This window comes from Bombina bombina, chromosome 2, assembly GCF_027579735.1.
Source record: "Bombina bombina isolate aBomBom1 chromosome 2, aBomBom1.pri, whole genome shotgun sequence".
NCBI classification, from domain to species: domain Eukaryota; kingdom Metazoa; phylum Chordata; class Amphibia; order Anura; family Bombinatoridae; genus Bombina; species Bombina bombina.
Window position 1 is genome coordinate 890239290 of NC_069500.1, and position 21582 is coordinate 890260871.

The following is a 21582-nucleotide window of genomic DNA, read 5'->3' on the forward strand; positions in this document are numbered from 1 at the left end:
TTGAAGAACTTTAAGAACTAAATTTAAACTCCATGGCGGAGCAACAGGTTTAAACACAGGCTTGATTCTAACCAAAGCCTGACAAAATGCCTGAACATCTGGAACCTCAGCCAGACGTTTGTGCAAAAGAATAGACAGAGCAGAAATCTGTCCCTTTAAGGAACTAGCTGACAAACCCTTCTCCAATCCTTCTTGGAGAAAAGATAATATCCTAGGAATCCTGACTTTACTCCATGAGTAACCCTTGGATTCACACCAATGAAGATATTTACACCATATCTTATGATAGATTTTCCTGGTGACAGGCTTTCGAGCCTGAATTAAGGTGTCAATGACCGACTCGGAGAAACCACGCTTTGATAAAATCAAGCGTTCAATCTCTAAGCAGTCAGACGTAGAGAAATTAGATTTGGATGGTTGAAAGGACCCTGAAGTAGAAGGTCCTGTCTCAGCGGCAGAGTCCATGGTGGAAAGGATGACATGTCCACCAGATCTGCATACCAAGTCCTGCGTGGCCACGCAGGTGCTATCAAAATCACCGAAGCTCTCTCCTGCTTGATCTTGGCAATCAGACGAGGGAGCAGAGGAAACGGTGGAAACACATAAGCCAGGTTGAAGGACCAAGGCGCTGCTAGAGCATCTATCAGTGCTGCCTTGGGATCCCTGGACCTGGATCCGTAACAAGGAAGCTTGGAGTTCTGACGAGACGCCATGAGATCCAGTTCTGGTTTGCCCCAAAGTTGAAGCAACTGCGCAAACACCTCCGGATGGAGTTCCCACTCCCCCGGATGAAAAGTCTGTCGACTTAGAAAATCTGCCTCCCAGTTCTCTACTCCTGGGATATGGATAGCTGATAGAAGGCAAGAGTGAACCTCTGCCCATAGAATTATTTTTGAAACCTCCAACATTGCTGGGGAACTCCTTGTTCCCCCTTGATGGTTGATGTAGGCTACAGTCGTGATATTGTCTGACTGAAATCTGATGAACCTGACCGCAGCAAGCTGAGGCCAAGCCTGAAGAGCATTGAATATCGCTCTTAGTTCCAGAATGTTTATCGGAAGAAGTGCCTCCTCCTGAGTCCACGAGCCCTGAGCCTTCAGAGAGTTCCAGACTGCACCCCAGCCCAAAAGGCTGGCATCTGTCGTTACTATTGTCCAATCTGGCCTGCGGAAGGTCATACCCTTGGACAGATGGACCCGAGATAGCCACCAGAGAAGAGAATCCCTGGTCTCTTGATCCAGATTTAGTAGAGGGGACAAATCTGTGTAATCCCCATTCCACTGACTGAGCATGCAGAGTTGCAGCGGTCTGAGATGTAGGCGGGCAAACGGCACTATGTCCATTGCTGCTACCATTAAGCGGATTACTTCCATACACTGAGCTACTGAAGGGCGAGAAGTAGAATAAAGAACACGGCAGGAATTTAGAAGTTTTGACAACCTGGCCTCTGTCAGGTAAATCTTCATTTCTAGGAAGGAAACTCTTGTGAGAGGGGATAGAGAACTCTTTTCTTCATTCACTTTCCACCCATGAGACCTCAGGAATGCCAGAACAATGTCCGTATGGGACCTGGCGATTTGAAAATTCGAAGCCTGTATCAGAATGTCGTCTAGGTAAGGGGCTACTGCTATACCCCGTAGCCTTAGGACCGCCAGGAGTAACCCCAGAACCTTCGTAAAGATTCTTGGTGCCGTAGCTAACCCAAAGGGAAGAGCCACAAACTGGTAATGCCTGTCTAGGAAGGCGAACCTGAGAAACCAATGATGATCTCTGTGTATCGGAATGTGAAGATAAGCATCCTTTAAGTCCACGGTAGTCATATATTGACCCTCCTGGATCATAGGTAGGATGGTTCGAATAGTCTCCATCTTGAAGGATGGAACCCTGAGAAATTTGTTTAGGATCTTGAGATCTAAGATTGGTCTGAAGGTTCCCTCTTTCTTGGGAACTACAAACAGATTTGAATAAAAGCCTTGCCCTTGTTCCTCCTTTGGAACTGGGTGGATCACTCCCATAACTAGGAGGTCTTGAACACAATGTAAGAACGCCTCTCTCTTTATCTGGTTTGCAGATAATTGTGACAGATGAAATCTTCCTTTTGGGGAAGAAGCTTTGAAGTCCAGAAGATATCCCTGGGACACAATTTCCAACGCCCAGGGATCCTGGACATCTCTTGCCCAAGCCTGGGCGAAGAGAGAAAGCCTGCCCCCTACTAGATCCGTTACCGGATCGGGGGCTGATTTTTCATGCTGTCTTAGAGGCAGCAGCAGGTTTTTTGGCCTGCTTTCCTTTGTTCCAAGCCTGGTTAGGTCTCCAGACCGGCTTGGACTGGGCAAAATTTCCCTCTTGTTTTGTATTAGAGGAAGTTGAAGCTGCGCCACACTTGAAGTTTTGAAAGGCACGAAAATTAGTCTGTTTGGTCCTTAATTTGTTGGACCTATCCTGAGGAAGGGCGTGACCTTTTCCTCCAGTAATATCAGAAATGATCTCCTTCAGTCCAGGCCCGAATAGGCTCTGCCCCTTGAAGGGAATGTTGAGAAGCTTAGACTTTGAAGTAACGTCAGCTGACCAGGATTTAAGCCATAACGCCCTACGCGCCTGAATAGCAAAACCTGAGTTCTTAGCCGTTAGTTTGGTTAAATGAACAACGGCGTCAGAAACAAATGAATTGGCTAGCTTAAGAGCTTTAAGCTTGTCAAGGATATCATCCAATGGGGTTTCGACCTGTAGAGCCTCTTCTAGAGACTCAAACCAGAAGGCCTCAGCAGCAGTGACAGGGGCAATGCATGCAAGGGGCTGGAGAATAAAACCTTGTTGAATAAACATTTTCTTAAGGTAACCCTCTAATTTTTTATCCATTGGATCTAGGAAAGCACAACAGTCCTCGACGGGGATAGTTGTACGCTTAGCTAGGGTAGAGACTGCTCCCTCCACCTTAGGGACCGTTTGCCACAAGTCCCGTGTAGCGGCATCTATGGGAAACATCTTTTTAAAAACAGGAGGGGGAGAGAACGGTACACCTGGTCTATCCCATTCCTTAGTAATAATTTCTTAAAACCTCTTAGGTATTGGAAAAACATCAGTGTAAACAGGCACTGCATAGTATTTATCCAATCTACACAATTTCTCTGGGACTATAATGGTGACACAGTCATCCAGAGTTGCTAAAACCTCCCTGAGCAACACGCGGAGGTGTTCAAGCTTAAATTTAAATGTAGACATATCAGAATCAGGTTGAAGTGTCTTCCCTGAGTCAGAAAAATCACCCACAGATAGAAGCTCTCCTGCCTCAGCTTCTGCACATTGTGAGGGTATATCAGACATAGCTACTAAAGCGTCAGAGAGCTCTGTATTTTTCCTAGCCCCAGAGCTGTCTCGCTTTCCTTGTAACCCTGGCAGTTTGGACAATACCGCTGTAAGGGTATGATCCATAACTGCCGCCATGTCTTGTAAGGTAAACGCTATGGGCGCGCTAGATGTACTTGGCGTCCCTTGAGCGGGAGTTATAGGTTCTGACACGTGGGGAGAGTTAGTCGGCATAACTTCCCCCTTGTCAATTTCCTCTGGTGATGAATCTTTTAAAGCCAGAATATGGTCTTTATAACTTATAGTAAGATCAGTGCATTTGGTACACATTCTAAGAGGGGGTTCCACAATGGCTTCTAAACATAATGAAAAAGGAGTTTCCTCTATGTCAGACATGTTTAACAGACTAGTAATGAGACCAGCAAGCTTTGAAAACACTTTAATTAATGTGAAAAAGCAGAATATAAAAAACGGCACTGTGCCTTTAAGGGAAAAAAACAAACACAAAAACTGCAAAACAGTGAAAAAAGCAGTTAACTCTATGAAATTTTTACAGTGTATATACTAGACTAAAATAGCATTGCACCCACTTGCAAATGGATGATTAACCCCTCAGGCTCAAAAACAAAGCAAAACAACCCCGGTAAAACCGTTATAACAGTCACAAGCAAACTGCCACAGCTCTACTATAGCTCCTACCTTCCCATAAAACGACTTTTGTAGTCACAAAAACCCTTTACAGAGGTCGAATATGTCAGGGGACTCCTTCAGGGAAGCTGGATGTCTCAGAATTTAAAAGCTACTGCGCAATTAGAGCGCGGAAATAGGCCCCTCCCACCATGCACTCAAAGTCAGAGGGCCTAAAAAACTACTCCTAGGAGTAAAATAACAGCCATGTGGAAAACTAGGCCCCAAAGAAAGATTTATCACCCTTAGTAAAAAACGTTCTTTATAAATCCTGTAAACGTTTAACATACTAAGCCATAAGAGCAAGTAACATGAATATTACCCTTTACTGCAAGCATGATGCCAGTCGTTATTAAATCACTGCAATCAGGCTTACCTTAATTATATCAGGCACTGTCAGCATTTTCTAGACTTCTTTATCATCTCTCTAGAAAAAAATATACTGAACATACCTCAGGGCAGTTAATTCTGCAGGCCGTTCCCCCAGCTGAAGTTTTCCCATACTCTTCAGTTATGTGTGAGAACAGCAGTGGATCTTAGTTACAACCTGCTAAGATCATCAAAAACCTCAGGCAAAACTCTTCTTCTAATTTCTGCCTGAGGTAAAAACAGTACAACGCCGGTACCATTTAAAAATAACAAACTTTTGATTGAAGATAAACTACACTAAATCACCACATATCTCTAGCTACTTCCCTTGTCGAGAGCTGCAAGAGAATGACTGGGGGTGGCAGTTAGGGGAGGAGCTATATAGACAGCTCTGCTGTGGGTGATCCTCTTGCAGCTTCCTGTTGGGAAGGAGAATATCCCACAAGTAATGGATGATCCGTGGACTGGATACACCTTACAAGAGAAACTGAGTTTGTCCAATATTTAGTCCTAACAGGTGTTTTCCCCCCACACTGGTTGTAAATTGTAGTTGTCTATCAATAAATTCCAGGAGGAAGATAAGCTATGAGGGATGAGGAGGAGAGAAGGTAGGGTAGGGGTGTGAGGCCTTTCTTTTTTGTTTTTTCTTTTTTTATCTTTTTGTTTCCTTTTTTTTATTAATTTGTTTCAGAAATATGATGGTTTGAAGTTCTAAAGTGGACATCTAACTTAGGAAATGTAAGGTGCCAATGATAGGATCAAAACATATCACAATAAGTAAAAGGTATCTTTTGAGTCTATCCACCTAATCTGAAAGAACATTTAAATCTAGCAAAATTATATCTCAGACATGTTTATTATCATAGATTGATAATATGTTAAAAATGAATGCTGGTTCTGTCTATACTTTTATTTTCCTTGGATAATATATATATATATACACATACATATATATATACACACACATATATATATATATATATAATGCATTTTGTTATCTGTACAATGAGTAGGTCTGTTCAAAATGAATAAAAAAAAAAAAAAAACATAAAACTTTTAAAATTTGCCAGAAAAAAAAATTACTACTCATTTGAAGTTCAGACTAAGTGCTATTGTATTGTCTTTTTATCATGCATTTGCAGATTATGTAAATCTACAATGTCCCAAAACAGCATTTTAACAGTAAAGTTACCTCACAGGTGCAACACTCAACAATGACAAGTAACAGTAAATATGCTGTAATGTCATGTAAACAATGTATGCAGCTTAGCAAGGATTAGCCAACTGCAAGACACTAAGTTACTATAAAAAAAGTTCACCTTGGTTTATTGGTTGGTCCCAGTAAAGCTTTTCCTCCAGTGATACATTTTTCTGGGGGTCAAATAAAAGAAAGTCTGATTTTGTTCCTCCAAATCTCAAGTAGGCAGGAGACAACCCCTTTGTTAAAGTAATTAGTTTCTGAGATCTAAGAGAAAAATAATAAAAATGAAAAGAGTAATTTGCTATAAATTGTATGTTGCCAATAGTTGGCAGTGTTTTCCCCAGGACCCATTTAATTGGCACATCACCAGGCTAAAATTTAACTTAATATTAAACTAAAATTACACACACAGAGAAGTGCACTCACAGGAGCGAACAACCGGCACAATACTATTTTATCCTGTTCTATGGCGATTTACCACCTGGATGCAGCTTCTTTTAGCCCAATAATGCTTTTCACAGAGTTTAACTTTCCTGTAGTATATCAGTCTGATCCCGCCTATTGAGGTCAGTCCTGCACCGAAATACCAGGCAATTCTTCTCTGAACAAGGAACACAGCAACCCCAGACGATCATTTCGGCCTTAATTGGGTCTTGTCAGTAAGGTGTAGCAGTGTTCCTCAAAGCACACTGAGTAAGGAGTCCACGTCTGGTTGGCCCTTTTTCACATAGGGAGACTAAATACACACAGTGAGAAATGCACTCACAGGAACAAACAACCGGCTCAATACCATTGTTAGCCTGTTCTATGGCGATTAAATTAAAAGTAGCCAATATTATTTTATTTTTTTCAATGTTTGGCAAACAAATTAACATTAAATCAATTTATGTTAAATTATGCAATTAAATTGTGCTTTGGACAGCTTAAGGAACATTTATAAATAATGGAAAACCTGGCTATTTCATAATGCCACCGAGTTGGCAATATTTTCTGTAGAGAACACTGTTTGCTATTATGTTACTGCACCAATTGTATTCATGAAAAACAGATGACAAGCTGGTAAAACATAGTGCAAAGTAGGTAAAAATCGGGTGTAAAACGGTAGATGATGCAGGATTTTGAGAGCAATGTAAACAAAGCTATGTGTTTAACCCCTTTGCAGACGTTAAACACATAGTTCTGTGCAAGCAATATGGCAATAATTTGTACCTTTTCTGGCATCATACAAGGGGTTATACTTCTAACAGAAAGTGATGAAACGTCAGAAATTGGGCTAAAAGAGGCTGCTCCTAGCTGGTAACTCCCCATACTGAGCTGTTATTTGTTCTCCTTCTGAACATATTGGTATTATGATCCTAGGGAAATCTTCCTATGGGTAATAGGGGAAACCCAAAGTGGACTCCCTGCCCAATATGCTTAAAGGTATATGGTGGCACCTCACTGACTAGGCCCACGTATGGCTAATACGATCGTCTGGGGTTGCCGTGTTCCTTGTTCAGAGGAGAATTGCCTGGTATTTTGGACTGGACTAATCTTATAAGGCAGGATTAGACTGATATACTTCAGGAAAGTTATTATCTGTGAAAAGCACAATTAGGCTAAAAGAGGCTGTTCCAAGGTTTAACAGCTCATTAGCTTGTTCTATGGCAAATTGTTTGTTCCTGGTTTAGCGCTTCTGCTTCTGTATAAATTCCCAGAAAATGTGTCCGTATATGACCTTCTATTGAGCAAATAAATGATGAAACAAACATATTTAGATTTGCTGAATGAGACTAATTTGGAGTTAAAGAGTTGAGAGAATTTAATTAGATGACACAGAAGTTCTCAAAAATAGAGAAATGAGAAAATCACAAGAAGATTCACACTCACGTTTATTTCCTTTTGAAAAACATTGTTAGAAAAAAAAAAAATGTGGTTTTATCCTAAAGTTGCAGCATAACAAAGCCTCAGAAAACATTCTGTTTGCAAATTTTTTAACTGCATTTCCAAAATAAAAGCAACTACATTTTTTCAGGGGTTCTAAAAAAATTTAAAGGGATAATAAACCCAATTTTTTTTCTTTCATGATTCAGATAGATTTTAACCAACTTTCTAATTTACTCCTATTATCACATTTTCTTCGTTCTCTTGCTATCTTTATTTGAAAAAGAAGGCATCTAAGCTAAGGAGCCAGCCAATTTTTGGTTCAGACCCTGGACAGCACTTGTTTATTGGTGTGTGTGCATTTAGCCACCAATCAGCAAGCACAACCCAGGTTGTGAACCAAAAATGGGCCGGCTTCTAAACTTACATTCTTGCTTTTCAAATAAAGATAGCAAAAACATGAAGAAAAATTGATAATAGGAGTAAATTAGAAAGTTGCATGCTCTATCTGAATCATGAAATCATGTTATGCTCAGGGGAGTAACTAAACGTTACTAGGTCCCAGGGCTATGCCACTGTTCTAAGATCCATGTAGTTACAGAAAAATATAAAAATAAGAAAAATATAAAAAAAAAAAATATATAAAAAAGTAGCTCCTGGTGCACTTGCAGTGATATATGCCTTTAGATTTATGTAGAGATCTGCATAGTCTATAGAATATGTCTGATCAATCTCTATACATATACCTAATCTTTCTTCTTTTAAATGCTCCCTGAAGACTTTTTTGTTCAGAGAAGTCTACCACCCAACTCAGTAATAAATTAATTTCACTTACCTAACATTTCCCTCATCTAACTCTGCATTAACATCTTTCTCACTCCTACCCTTCTAGATGGTAAATTCCAACTGGAATAGGGCCCTCAATTCCTCCTGTATGTGTAGTTGTAAATTTTATCTTGTCTCTTACAAGTTTTATATAATTGTTTTATTTAAATAAATTGTACCCATGACAGCGCTGCGGAATATGTTGGCTCTTCATAAATAAAGTATAATAATACATATGTAGAGATTGATCAACCAGATTATGACAGAGGTAGACAGTTTGACACAGTATGTGAATCTGGAGCGTAGTCTTGGAGGTGGGAGAGGAATAATGAGAGAAGAGAAACTTAGGTCATTAGTACCTCAAATATGGTAGCTTGGTCATTAGTACCTTAAATATGGTAGCTTGGTGCAAGAATATACAAACTATGGGCCAGATTATGAGTGTGGCGCTAAGTTAAGCACAAGCGAAACGGGGGTTTATCGCAGGTGTTTGTGAGTATCGGGTTTACCGCTTGGATTACAACTTGAAAGTAAACACGATCGCTTGAGCACAATTGCGATTTAGGCTAGAAAAATTACTGTGTCCTCAGAGCTTTGGTTCACTCTTTCGCAAAACAATAAAAAGTGTCACAAAACACGTAAATACATAAAAAAAAAGTACAGATATCAAGAGAGAACAAAGCAAAGTTGATGACAAAACAGAAGTAAATTGGAAAGTTGTTTAAAATTGCATGCTCTATCCAAATCATGAAATTACTTTACCTGCAAATTTATACTGCTGTGCCTCGACATTAACCCTTTCATTTAAGTTTCTGAATTGTAAAGCTCTAACTCCCCCCACACATTTCCTTCTATGGCTGTATCTTTATCTATTGTTGTTTTGGTAGAATGCAAAAGTACATAGGGATTATCTGCTGGAGCATGCCTAGAAGCTGTGAACTCAGTTAAAAATGCAATGCCTATGTCTAAACACTTATAAGGGGGGTGGAGCACAGTGCTCCAGGCAGCATGGCTATTTAAGTTTTTTTTTGCTTATTTTTGAAAATTATTTTAAAACACTTGCTAGCAATTTTTAAAAAAAAAATTTATGCAAACAATTTAAGTAATTAGCTCTTTTAGGATATGCACATATCTCAACCTGTTTTATGGCGCTTTAATAAACAAGGCTAAAATTACATTTTTATTTGTCATGGAACCTCGACAATAAAGATTTAACTATATGACAATGGGTTCGCTCGCAGAAGTACAACCATGGTGGAGGGAGAGAGAGGGAAGAAAAAAAAAAAAAGTATTACCCACATCAAGTGGACAAACAATGAGACTATTCTCCTGTCAGAGATGCCTCCAAAAATATTTCTGACTGTAAAAAAGGTGTTATTAAAAGGGACAGTCTAGTCAAAATTAAACTTTCATGATTCAGATAGGAAACACAATTTTAAACAACTTTCCAATTCACTTTTATCATCAAATTTGCTTTGTTGTCTTGGTATTCTTTGTTTAAAGCTAAACCTAGACAGGCTCATATGCTAATTTCTAAAACCTTGAAGGCCACCCCTTATTTCAATGCATTATGCAGTTTTTCACAGCTAGAGAGCGTAATTTCATGTTATTGATATAGATAACACTGTGACCACGCCCTGGATTTACAAGTGAAAGGGCACTGATTGGCTAAATGCAAGTCTGTCAAAAGAACTGAAATAAGGGGGCAGTCTGCAAAGGCTTAAATACAAGGTAATCACAGAGGTAAAAAGTGTATTTATATAACCGTGTTTGTAATGAAAAACAGGGGAATGGGTAATAAAGGGATTATCTATCTTTTTAAACAATAACAATTCTGGAGTAGACTGTCGCTTTAACTCTTTCTGTATTTCCAATTCAAAGGCTTGAATTCATCTTCGCCACTTGCGTAGAAAGGAGGCCAGCATAGTCCTGACATCTATTCCCACATCTAGTTGTTCAATAGACATTTGCTGCTTAAGGGCCTCTCTAAATTGAGGAAAGGCGGGGGCTTTTCCTAGCGATTAATATCAGACTAAGAGTAGCATTATGGGTCGTCTGTAGACCTTCCTATTGTAGAAACAATATTTGTCTAGGCTGTAAAGTGAAATAATGTAGAATATAAGGCATATTCAAGCAGCATTTGGAGCATACCTCTATTTTTGTCCCAGTCCAATTGACTATATCCCTAGGTGTTAGATATCATAAGCTCTATATAGAATCTTTATCTGAGATTCTCTCAAAGTAGCAAAGATAGTGGCCCTTCTCACCTTTTCCAAACTATTGTTCTCACCCACCCCTCCATAGTCAGCATCTGAACCTTTTCCGTCTGTTTCCTTAGTAATATTTGATAGATTTCCAGAAGTGAAAATCATCTTATTATATATTTTTTTTATTTACTTTTTGTTGTAATTTTACAATAATTTCTTAAAGGGACACTGAACCCAATTTTTTTTCTTTCGTGATTCAGATAGAGCATGCAATTTTAAGCAAATTTCTAATTTACTCCTATTATCACATTTTCTTCATTCTCTTGGTATCTTTATTTGAAAAACAAGAATGTAAGTTTACATGCCGGCCCATTTTTGGTGAACAACCTGGGTTGTTCTTGCCGATTGGTGGATAAATTCACCCACCAATAAACAAGTGCTATCCAGTGTTCTGAACTAAAAATTGGCTGGCTCCTTAGCTTAGATGCTTTCTTTATCAAAAAAAGATACCAAGAGAATGAAGAAAAATTGATAATAGGAGTAAATTAGAGAAAGTTGCTTAGAATTGCATGCTCTATCTGAATCACGAAAGAAAGAAAAAAATTGAGTTCAGTGTCCCTTTAATTCTGTAAATAAATAACTAGTTAAAACTGTCATACCCCAAAAGCTCTTTTTATTGGCAAAAAAAAGAGGGCTCTATATCTGTTAAAAGTGACTGCAAAAATGTTTAAAAAATTTCCCGGTATTTGGGGCAAGTTTTTCTCTATAATCTCCGGTAGCAAAGGGATTAATAAAAAGTGGTTGATTCATGAAATAAACTTCCATGTATTGCCTGATTACTTCTTTATGCATTTATGAGAAATGGAAATTCCGCTGAGAAAAACCATTTACAATCACAGCATAGACCTGAACCAATTTCCCAAAACAAACTTTTTTTTTTTGTAGGACAGTGCAATGTGGCTTGGGATATTAAACTCAAACGGCAATGTACTCAAAACACATTGATTAACACCTTGAGTGCTAACGACGGCTCAGAGCCGTCGCTAGCACTCACCTACCTTGAGAGCAATCTGGGGGCTCCCATCAACTCCCACCCCGGCGATCGGGCCTGTATAGTGACAGGGTGATAATTGGAGTCCAGCTTGAAATTCCCGTTACGTGCGGTGACGTACGGCGATGCACAGGAGGATGTGATTCAACCACTGGGTGTCTTGATGCGCATCGCAGATTTGGAGGCTTGGGGATCCCCTGTGGCCCTGTGCAGGATAGCTCTCTCGGTCCATATGACCCGTGGGGATAGCGGGAGCTCCTACTGCTACAACGCTATGGACAGGGCATTCCAGGAGGCTGCACGCCGGAGTCAATCCGACTCTTACAAGCATAGTTGTCTGGAACTGAACCTGGTGGATATAACACGTTGGAGAACATTGGATCTCTCTGCTGATTTGGTGAAACTGCACCGTGTGAGGGCTGGTGTGGGCTGAGTGTTCCTACCGAAGCTGTGGGAACCTGGGGTACACCATTCTTGCAGCGGTCGCCAAATTCAGCAAGATGCCTTTACCTTGTACCTGCATTTCTACATGATGACCGTAAGGTCTGAATTTGCAGCCGTAGCTTTCGATCATCCTGCTTTATGGCTTGTGAGACTCTCTACCCTATTGTACTATTTGACTGCCTTTGGATCTAAACAAGTCACTGTTATGTTTTCAGCTCATCTGGAAAATTACTATTGTTTGGCCCTTGACCTTTCTTGTTAATTATTATTATTAGACTGAGCAGCATTTCAGGTTCTTGCAGAGCCCTAAGGAAAAATGGAAAATTTTAGCCTGACAAGTTACCATGTGTTTATTGGGGGTTTTGTGGGGATGTATAACATTCTCTAGCTATAAGCTTATATTGCATAAACTCTTAGATACATGACCAACTTAAGAGCAGGTAATCTCCTATGAGGATACTTCAAGGGGCTATAATATGTTTTAGTTAATTCCTACTATGTTTCGCTGGTTTTAGATCTCTCTATATACAGCTACACACACGGGTCTATGATTCCTTATTTAGCTGAGTGTATAGCTTTAAGTGAGACTGACCCATGGCTTATATACCTATGCAGATAGACTCCTAATAGTTCCCAGCCCCTGCCTATGATGTATGTGAGATATTAACTGAGCAGCCCAACAGCCCTACACTTGTGTGTGACATCACCTTCCTTATTACTGTTCGGTACAATTAGCTAAGAGCTCTTCTACATTGATTACTTTATACTTTAATATTGGGATGAGGATCCAGAAGCCAACCGGTTGTACATATTAACTGACTGCCATTTGCTAGCCTGTCCTATAAACCTACTGTTTAGTTAGATACATTTTGGCAGATGCATGCACTCTGTTTATTCTGCTTGTTAAAATACACCTGCCACACATTGCTATTGTTTTAACCTTATCTCTTTAGTAGCAAACTCAGTGGACATTGCCCTCCTTACAGTACCCTATATAAGATAATAAGTTAGCATTGTCACTCACTTTAAAACTATGGTAGTCCCCTTCTGATAATATATGATGGGTTGCGGAGTGCTTTTATACCAAATAAACTTTAGGTTGTAGAGCTTATCTAAGGAAGGTGACTTCATCACCAGCCCTGAAGCCCCCCCCCTCACTGTGTGGTAAGGGATAAACAATTTATCCTCCATACCTCCTATTTGACAGAGTTATGTAGTCTCTGTCCTATCCGTAGGGCCTTTACTTTGAATTGTACCTACATGTATGTAAGAATGGCCCATCAGATTTTATTATTACAAGTTCTAGTTTGACTATTATTCGGTGTTCTAGAGTCTGCAAAATGTCTATTCTTGCAACTTTTGTACACATATTAGTGCATGTATATATTTAATGTATGTGACAGATTCCTTGTTAAGATGATTAGAATTTAGGGGACTTAAGGTAATCAACATAAATGTTTCCAGAGTTCTTCATAGAATAAGATCCTGTTGGGGTGATTGCTAATTAACAAAGAAAGAATAATACTGTTCTGTTTACATATATACTCTTTCCGGCACATAGTTTGTTAGCTGTCGTACCTTTATCTCATTTAAATGTTAACCTGGAGTTGAGTTAACATAAGATTGCTTACTGATCTTCTTTATGTTACTCAGACTGCAACTACTGTTACTTGCGCCAACATCGACCAACTTGTATTCTCATGCTGCTTATATTCCATTCATATCACTGTGCTATATTATATAATGTCTATTAGCTTTTGAGGATGCTTAAGCGGGTTTACTTTGATTATGCAGTTTTCTTAACTCATCATATGATACTACTGTATTAATGATGTGTCTTCAACTATACCCTAGTTTTCAGATCCCTTGAGTGGATCTCTGTTACATTGATGACACTATGCAGATACAGCAATAAAATGAGGTGCAATGTTGAAGGGTAATATTTGGAACCGGCTAGGTGAGATGCTATTCCCTACTTATTGATGTTATGAACTATGTAACCAAGGTCTCTTGTATTAGTGTACTTGTAAAGTTGCCCTTCAATTTGTAACTGTTATGTGTGTGTTTGGATTGCCTCAATAAAAACATTTAAAAAAAATGTAAAAAAAATAGCAAGAGGTTCGATGGAGAGGTTGAAGAGAAGAGGAGAGAGGGGACATCCCTACTGAGTTCCTCATCGAAGCAAAATATCTGAAGAGATCATACCATTAACTAGCATCCTTGTAAAGGCCGCATTATATAGATTATCAATAAATTTAAGAAAACTACCATGGAGGCCAAAACGTTGAAGAGAGTGAAGTAAATGATCAGTGAACTCAATCAAAAGCTTTTTCAGCATCTATTGAAATAATTGCTGAATCAGAGATGTCCCCTCCCTCTCTGCTCCCAACTTCTCCCTAGTTTTAAAGTAGTCTATGGTAAGAAAAACTTCCCTTATTTTAGCTGAAGAGTTTTGTTTGAACATAAATCCTGCCTTGTCCTTATGAATAATACTAGGGAGAGGAGATTGAAGCCTCAATGCTAAGATAGAGGTAAATATTTTATAATCCGAATTCAGCAAGGCTATGGGCCTATATTATTCCTTCTTATCGAGATCCTTCCCCCGTTTAAGGATTAGAGTAGTGACTAGGAAGTAGCAACATTAATAAAAGTAAATATAGTTTCTAAAAAAATTTTTTTTTTAAAAATCACTCGATGGGAACAAGAGCAAGAGGAGGGGGTAATTTAACTCAAGCAACCAAAGAACCCCAAAAATAGATTAGAGGATGACAAGAGAAAACCAGCCCTACATAGGAAAGAGGGTTCTTCTTGAAATTGTTTCCCCTCCCCCTGTTCTTCTTTGCATTGAGAGCTACCCCTGATCGGATCTAGGATCCGGAGTTGTTACTGTCCCAAAAAACCTCTAAAACTAGAAAATACTTAATGACTAAGGCAATGGATTTAGCAAACAACCAGAAATAAATGAATGATGTATATTAATGGTATTCGATCAAAGCATTGTTACCAATATAAGCAACCAGTATACTTTATCCAGTTAGCTCAAGTTAAATAATTGAGCTGTTCATGGTGAGAGAATATACCAATATGGTTTGTCCTAGTTTTTCCACAATTTCATTCCCTCACTCTTCTTTTTTGGGGGAGTGGATGTTTCTTAGACCTAGTTTTTAACTTGCCATGGTGTGATGTTCCCGCACCCCAATCACAGAGGGAAAGAAAAAAAGTATTATTTTACCACAGAAATATATGCCCTTTCTGGGTGTTACAGGCCCCAGGAGAAAAGAAGGACAAAATAGCACAGAGAAAATCCTTGGAACATGGAGCCAAGCAGTAAAGTCCGTATATCCTAAGCAACAAGGCACGTATTATCACCTTTTTACACTGGTTTTTCGATATAAGCTGAATATACATTAACCGGAGGTCATGTAGCCTTGAGGTCCAGGGTCAAGCAACCTAGGAGAAATGGAAGCCCCCTTTTGCAACACCAGAGGGAGGGGGCTAGCTAGGAAAGCCGGCCGAGAAAGAGGCCCTGCTGGAAATTCTTCTCATGAATGGGCATACTGGCTGAAGTCTCCCAAAAGCACCTCGGTCCTGGATAGAGGGCTCACGGCCCACCACACAACAATGCGCCCCCCTCACAGCACCGGTGGGGGGGGGGTAACACAGCAGAAAGGTTGTGTCCCAGACCGAGGAAAAGCAGGCAGAGAGAGGCAGGGAAAACACTCCACCCCTCACGCAGCACCAGTGTGAGGGCAAAAAGGAGCGTTCCAGGCAGCCGCCCAATTCCGGGAAAACCTGCGGAAACACCTACAACAGAGCCTCCGGTCCGCTACATGTCCGCCTCCGAATGAACCGCTGGGAGTCACAGGAAAGAAACAGGTAAGTCACAACCTGGTCCGTAAGACCACAAACGGTCTCGGCTCCACACTCCTATTATAGAGTAAGTGTACAAACGCAGAATAACTCCCCCTCACGTAGCCCCCGTAGGAGGGGGAGAAAGAAGACACCGGGTGCAGTCCAGCAAGTAAGACTGTTAGTGGGTAGTATGGATTGATGAAAGAGGAACCAATTATTTTAATGCTACTGTGTGTAAGTAGCTCAGTGCGATGAAATAGCACTGCTGGGGCTCCGGCAGGGATGGTAAATGAGAAGTCTACTGAGCAAGCCGCCCAAGGTCTAAGGGCTTCAGCACGAGGGATCTCTGCCAATAACTCGCTGGGAAGTGGAGAGCAAGTGTTCAGCGTGACCTTACACCTACGCTCCTCCCCCGGAACTCCCCCAAATTTTAATTTTAAGCAACTTTCTAATTTAATCCTATTATTACATTTTCTTCATTCTCTTGGTATCTTTATTTAAAATGCAAGAATGTACGTTTAGATGCCAGCCCATTTTTGGTGAACAACCTGGGTTGTTCTTGCTGATTAGTGGATAAATTCACCCACCAATAATCAAGTGCTGTCCAGGGTCTGAACCACAAAAATTAGCTTAGATGCCTTCTTTTTCAAATAAAGATAGCAAGAGAACAAAGAAAAAATGATAATAGGAGTAAATTAGAAAGTTGCTTAAAATTGAATGCTCTATCTGAATCGCGAAAGAAAAAAATTGGGTTCAGTGTCCCTTTAACCCTTTGAGTGCTAAGAACAGGGCCGCCATCAGGGGGTGACAGGGGTGACTCCTGTCAGGGGCCCAATGGGCTAGGGGGGCCCCATGAGGCAAATTTTTTTTTTTTTTTACATTTTGGCAGCCACCAGAAGGTACTACAGCAGAGTGCCAATTGAGTATGGGAAATGTTATTACAAGGAGTAAAGTATTAGCATTTGAGAGGATTTCTGAGTGTGCACTAAACCACTATGCACAGCGTGAGACAGACTTGGCACTTTGTTTGTTGAGTGTGTGCCTGAGTCAGACGGCAGATAACTTTCATTTGCAGAGGAGGTAGGAATTACTTAGCAAATGTTTTTTATTTCTTTGTGCAATTTAAGATTGTAACTTCAGTGTGGTAGTAGTTGTATGGTGGGGCCAGGGGTCCATAAAAACACATTTTTTAGCAGCAGTATATTTATGATTATTTGACAATGCTGAGAAATTCTATATTTAAAACCATGCAGAAATGTTTCCTCCTCAATACACAAATTATATATATTATATTCCAGTTTACTGCCCCTTTATGCAAGGACTTTTCAGATACAAGGAGGCATTTTATCTAAGATTTTTACATCTGCATAACATGTTATACTCAGACTAAGATTGCTCAGTGTTGGAAATGAGACAGGTCAACTTAAAACTGTTCAGTTTACTCTACAGCTGACTTAATTTTGAAATGCATACCAACAAGCTTAAATCCTGCATTTAACCAGATCTAATGGTATGAGTACCACGGCTTATGGTTCCACCAAGACCATATAGAGTACAGCATTTTCAAAATCCACAAGTACAGCTGACAGATGGGAACATTTGTACACTATATTTGAAGTGGTGCTCTTGGTTGGGGAAAATGGGGAAAATATCAAACAAACATATGTCAACCTTTTAAAAGTACTTTTCTTCATTTAGCCATCTACCCAGATCATTAAGGTACAATTTTGAATTCACAGAATTATTTTTGTTTGCACATTTACAAATATGATTCTTTAAAAAGTGATCTCTTAATTTCTGCATTTTTTTATCATGCATGTCACACACTGTTGAATTAGGGGATGCAAGGTGCATAAATGTTTCCTCCTGTGAGTGTTTCTGTGGGTGTATGTGTTTATGTCTTTGTGCTTTGGTTTGTGTCTCTATAAGTGTGTATGTATTTTTTTTTCTGTTGGTATCTCTGTGAGGGTGGGTGTGTATGTCTTTGTGCATTTTCTGTGGATGTCTGTGAGGGTGGGTGTGTATGTCTGTGTTTTCTGTGGATGTCTCTGTGAGGGTGTGTGTGTGTGTGTGTGTGTGTGTGTGTGTGTGTGTGTGTGTGTATGTATGTCTGTGTTTTTGTCTGTGGATGTCTCTGTGAGGGTGTGTATTTTCTGTGGGTGTCTCTGTGAGGGTGTGTATGTCTTTGTGTGTTTTCTGTGGATGTCTCAGTGAGGGTGTGTATGTATGTCTTTATGTGTTTTCTGTGGGTGTCTCTGTGTGTGTGTGTATGTCTTTGTGTGTTTTCTGAGGCTGTCTCTATTGGTGTTTCCTTGGGTGTATGTGCAAGTTTGACTTTGTGTGTGTGTGTGTCCATTGTATGTCCATTTTTAAGACATTTTGACCTTACTACTGATTATTCACATCTTTCTACAGACTTTGAGACTTATGAGACCTTTCCGGAAGTCACCAATCCACCATTTAACCTTTAAATTATTGTTTAGGCAGTTCAGGGCCCTTCCTTTCAGCCACTGTAAAGCTGTTGTCATCATTTAGTTGGCATCTTCCTTTGCAAAAAGATAATCAGAACTCCATATTTTGTTTTCTAAATCTCCTTTTTTTACAAAACTGTAGTTTACCTCATTACTTGTCAGGTCAATGTAAACAAGTGCTAAGTGTCTGTTTGGGTGTCTGTGTCTGAGATTCTTTGCGTGTTTGCTAGAGTGTCTGTATGTGAATCCTTATGTGTGAGTGTGTGTGTGTGTTTCAGTGTATGTTTCTACCTTTACAACATTTCCAAGTTTAAATAGACAATTAAGAATAAAGTGGATATACGTTTTAGTCACTTGGTCAAAAATTGCACATGTCAAAGGAGGGGGGGGGGCCCTGATCAATGGTTAAGTCAGGGGCCCCAAAATTTCTAGTGGCGGCCCTGGCTAAGAACTTTCCCACGTGGGTGCTAAGCTGATTTGAGTTTTTTTTCTCCATTTTTCCATTTTTTTTAATATATTTTTGTAAGATCCCAAAAACGTATACCTTTGAAAAGGTTAGGTGATTACCTTTCCAACGGTAGGTCTGTCGGGTTTGTAGATGCTTAGATGCCTGAGATACAGGCTTCTAAGCAGCATGCCCCTTTCCTTATTTTGTTAATAAAGTTGCGCGGTGATGTCATCACGTCATTGTGCGTGGCGTCACCATGCAAAAGGTGAAGCTGGGCGATGCCTGTCACTATACAGGCCCAATCACCGGGGTAGGAGCAGGTGGGAGCCCCCAGATCTCCCTCAAGGTGGGAGAGTGCTAGTGACGTCTCTGAGCCGTCGTTAGCACCTGAGTGGGAAACTCTGTGATGGCTTAGAGCCGTCGTTGGCACTCAAGGGGTTAATTTTTATTTTAAAAAAATAAATAAATACAAAAAACTGCAGAATCATATCCGTACATCCTACTAATGTTCAATGGCTAACAACTCATACAGCGTCCCTTTAACTGAAAATGAAAAGCATTTAAGAGGGAATATTACATTGACACCTAAAGCTTGTCTCTGTTTATCAGTACATCAATGGAAATGGAGTATCTGCCAATAAACAAAGATACTGCAGTGTTAGCTGTGCACAAACATGCACTTCCTGCTAATTCCCCCAGTAAGATTAAAGGGACAGTCTACACCAGAATTTTTATTGTTTAAAAAGATAGATAATCCCTTTATAAACCATTTTCTAGTTTTGCATAACCAACAGAGTTATATAAATACACCTTTTACCTCTGTAATTATCTTGTATCTAAGCCTCTGCAAACTGCCCCCTTATTTCAGTTCTTTTGACAGACTTGCACTTTAGCCAATCAGAGCTGGCTCCCTGGAACTTCACGTGCGTGAGCACAGTGTTATCTATATGACACACATGAACTAACACCCTCTAGTGGTGAAATAACTGTCAAAATGCCCTGAGAAGAACCTCCTAGATTTAGCTTTCAACTAAGAATACCAAGAGAACAAAGCAAAATTGGTGATAAAAGTAAATTGGAAAACTGTTTAAAATTACATTCTCTATCTCAGTGTTTTTCAACTAGTGTGCCGTGAGAGATCCTCAGGTGTGCCACGGCAGACTGACAAGTGTGACATATTTTTTAAACTTTGCTTGTTTTTTACTCCCAGTGCAGGGGTAGTTTGTAGGAGGCATGGCATAACACCACAATACATACAGTATGTGTGTGTGTGTATGTGTATATATATATATATATATATATATATATGCTGTATTAGGCTACAATGTGTGATTTTTTTTAAATTTTGGGATGGTGGTGTGCCACAGGATTTTTTTATGTAAAAAAGTGTGCCACGGCAAAAAAAAGGTTAAAAATCACTGTCCTAGAGTATCACTCGAGTGCAAAAACTGACTTTGGACTTGCAATATGAGTGCAAAAATAGAAGCATTATTGATTGCCTTGTAAAAAGGAATCATAAAAGTTTATTTTGGACTAGACTGTCCCTTTAAACAGTTGTATAATTTTTCATTAAAAGCCTTTTTTTTATTATTTAAAAAAAAACATACATTTTAAATTTTTTTGTTTATCTTTTATTTTAAGTACTTTGATAAAAGAATTCTAAATTATCACTGTAGTAATTAGCTTTTAATATTTCCTACATTTAATAATATAGAACAACCTTCTGAATGCTCATACAATATACCTACAGCAATAATTATACCTGCTAATTAATTCTTAGTGTATTTTTGCATGGAGGTAAACCAGTAGATATAATTCTATGTTAAAACAGTGATTACAATAGTAATTCACAGCAATAACAAACAAGTATCTGTATTTGTATGCAGTTAGGGAACTCTTTACATCCTGTATATCCTTTCCTGTTTCAAAAATAAACTTTCAAATACATTGATGTAAAAATAGCTTCAAACTAATTTAAAAAAATGATTGTTACTTCCAAATATCATTGATGTATTCTAAAAGATAAAACTATGTATAGTGTGTACATGATGTACAAGGAATGACAGCTGAACATCATAGCAAAAAAAAGTTCTAGCTACTTACCCAAGGAAAGCAATGTATTTTGGCTCTGAAGCAAGACTTGCATCAATGGTGACAGAGAGGAATCTTGGATTCAGTTTGGTTCTCCCACTAGACTGGAGATGAAGTTTGAGCTCAACAGCTGTATTCAAAGAGCTTTTGCAGGGTCTTACCAAAATACCAGCTAGCAGCAGCACCCGCAAGCAGATCGGTAGGTACATAGCTGTCAGCTCGATAAGGATTCTAATTTCTGTCTACTAAGCAGAACTGTTCTAAATCTATATAGAAAGTAATACAGACAGTAATATTCACTTCCCGTGCATAATACATAATGTAGATGTTTTGCAACTCAGCCTCTCACAGTCACTGTTTCTTTTTTTTTTTCTTGTGCTGCAAACATTCCCAGTTTACTATTTAGTTGAAAGCTAAACACAAATCCAGATGCTTAAATTAAACAAAAAATAAAACTGAAAGAGTTCAAGGAAATATGTGTAGGCAATATGTATGTGTAAATCATGGTTGCTAGAAGTCATGTGATCTAATGCAGGTGAGGGGTGAAGAGGAAGTCTGCTGCTGAATTTTAACACTCCCTGTAGTATACACCCAAGTGTAGGTTGTATTTGCTAACTGAATTTGATTTGCTGGTCTGGTTATGGTTGCTGAAAAGCATTAAATAGTAACAATCTAAATCACATTAATTACAGTATGTTTTTAGCAAAGAGCTAAACTTTCTTGTGAGCTGGGAGATATATCATGAAGCAAAATGTGACTATTGAGAA

The 21582-nt window shown here is 39.3% G+C and overlaps 1 protein-coding gene across 3 annotated transcripts in view; it reads right to left on the reverse strand.

Annotated features, from left to right (window-relative positions):
• HPSE (heparanase) overlaps positions 1-21315 on the reverse strand; it is a 95415-nt gene extending 74100 nt beyond the window's left edge. For 2 of the 3 annotated variants that reach the window (XM_053703242.1, XM_053703241.1), the window contains exons 1-2: positions 20828-21315; positions 5682-5827 (exon numbers count right to left, since the gene is read on the reverse strand). In XM_053703242.1, the coding sequence (XP_053559217.1) occupies positions 5682-5827; positions 20828-21024 (343 nt within the window). In that variant the 5' untranslated portion in view covers positions 21025-21315. The remainder of the gene's footprint in view (positions 1-5681; positions 5828-20827) is intronic. The other variant, XM_053703243.1, reaches the window with a different exon arrangement.
• Between the last annotated feature and the right edge of the window lie 267 nt (positions 21316-21582).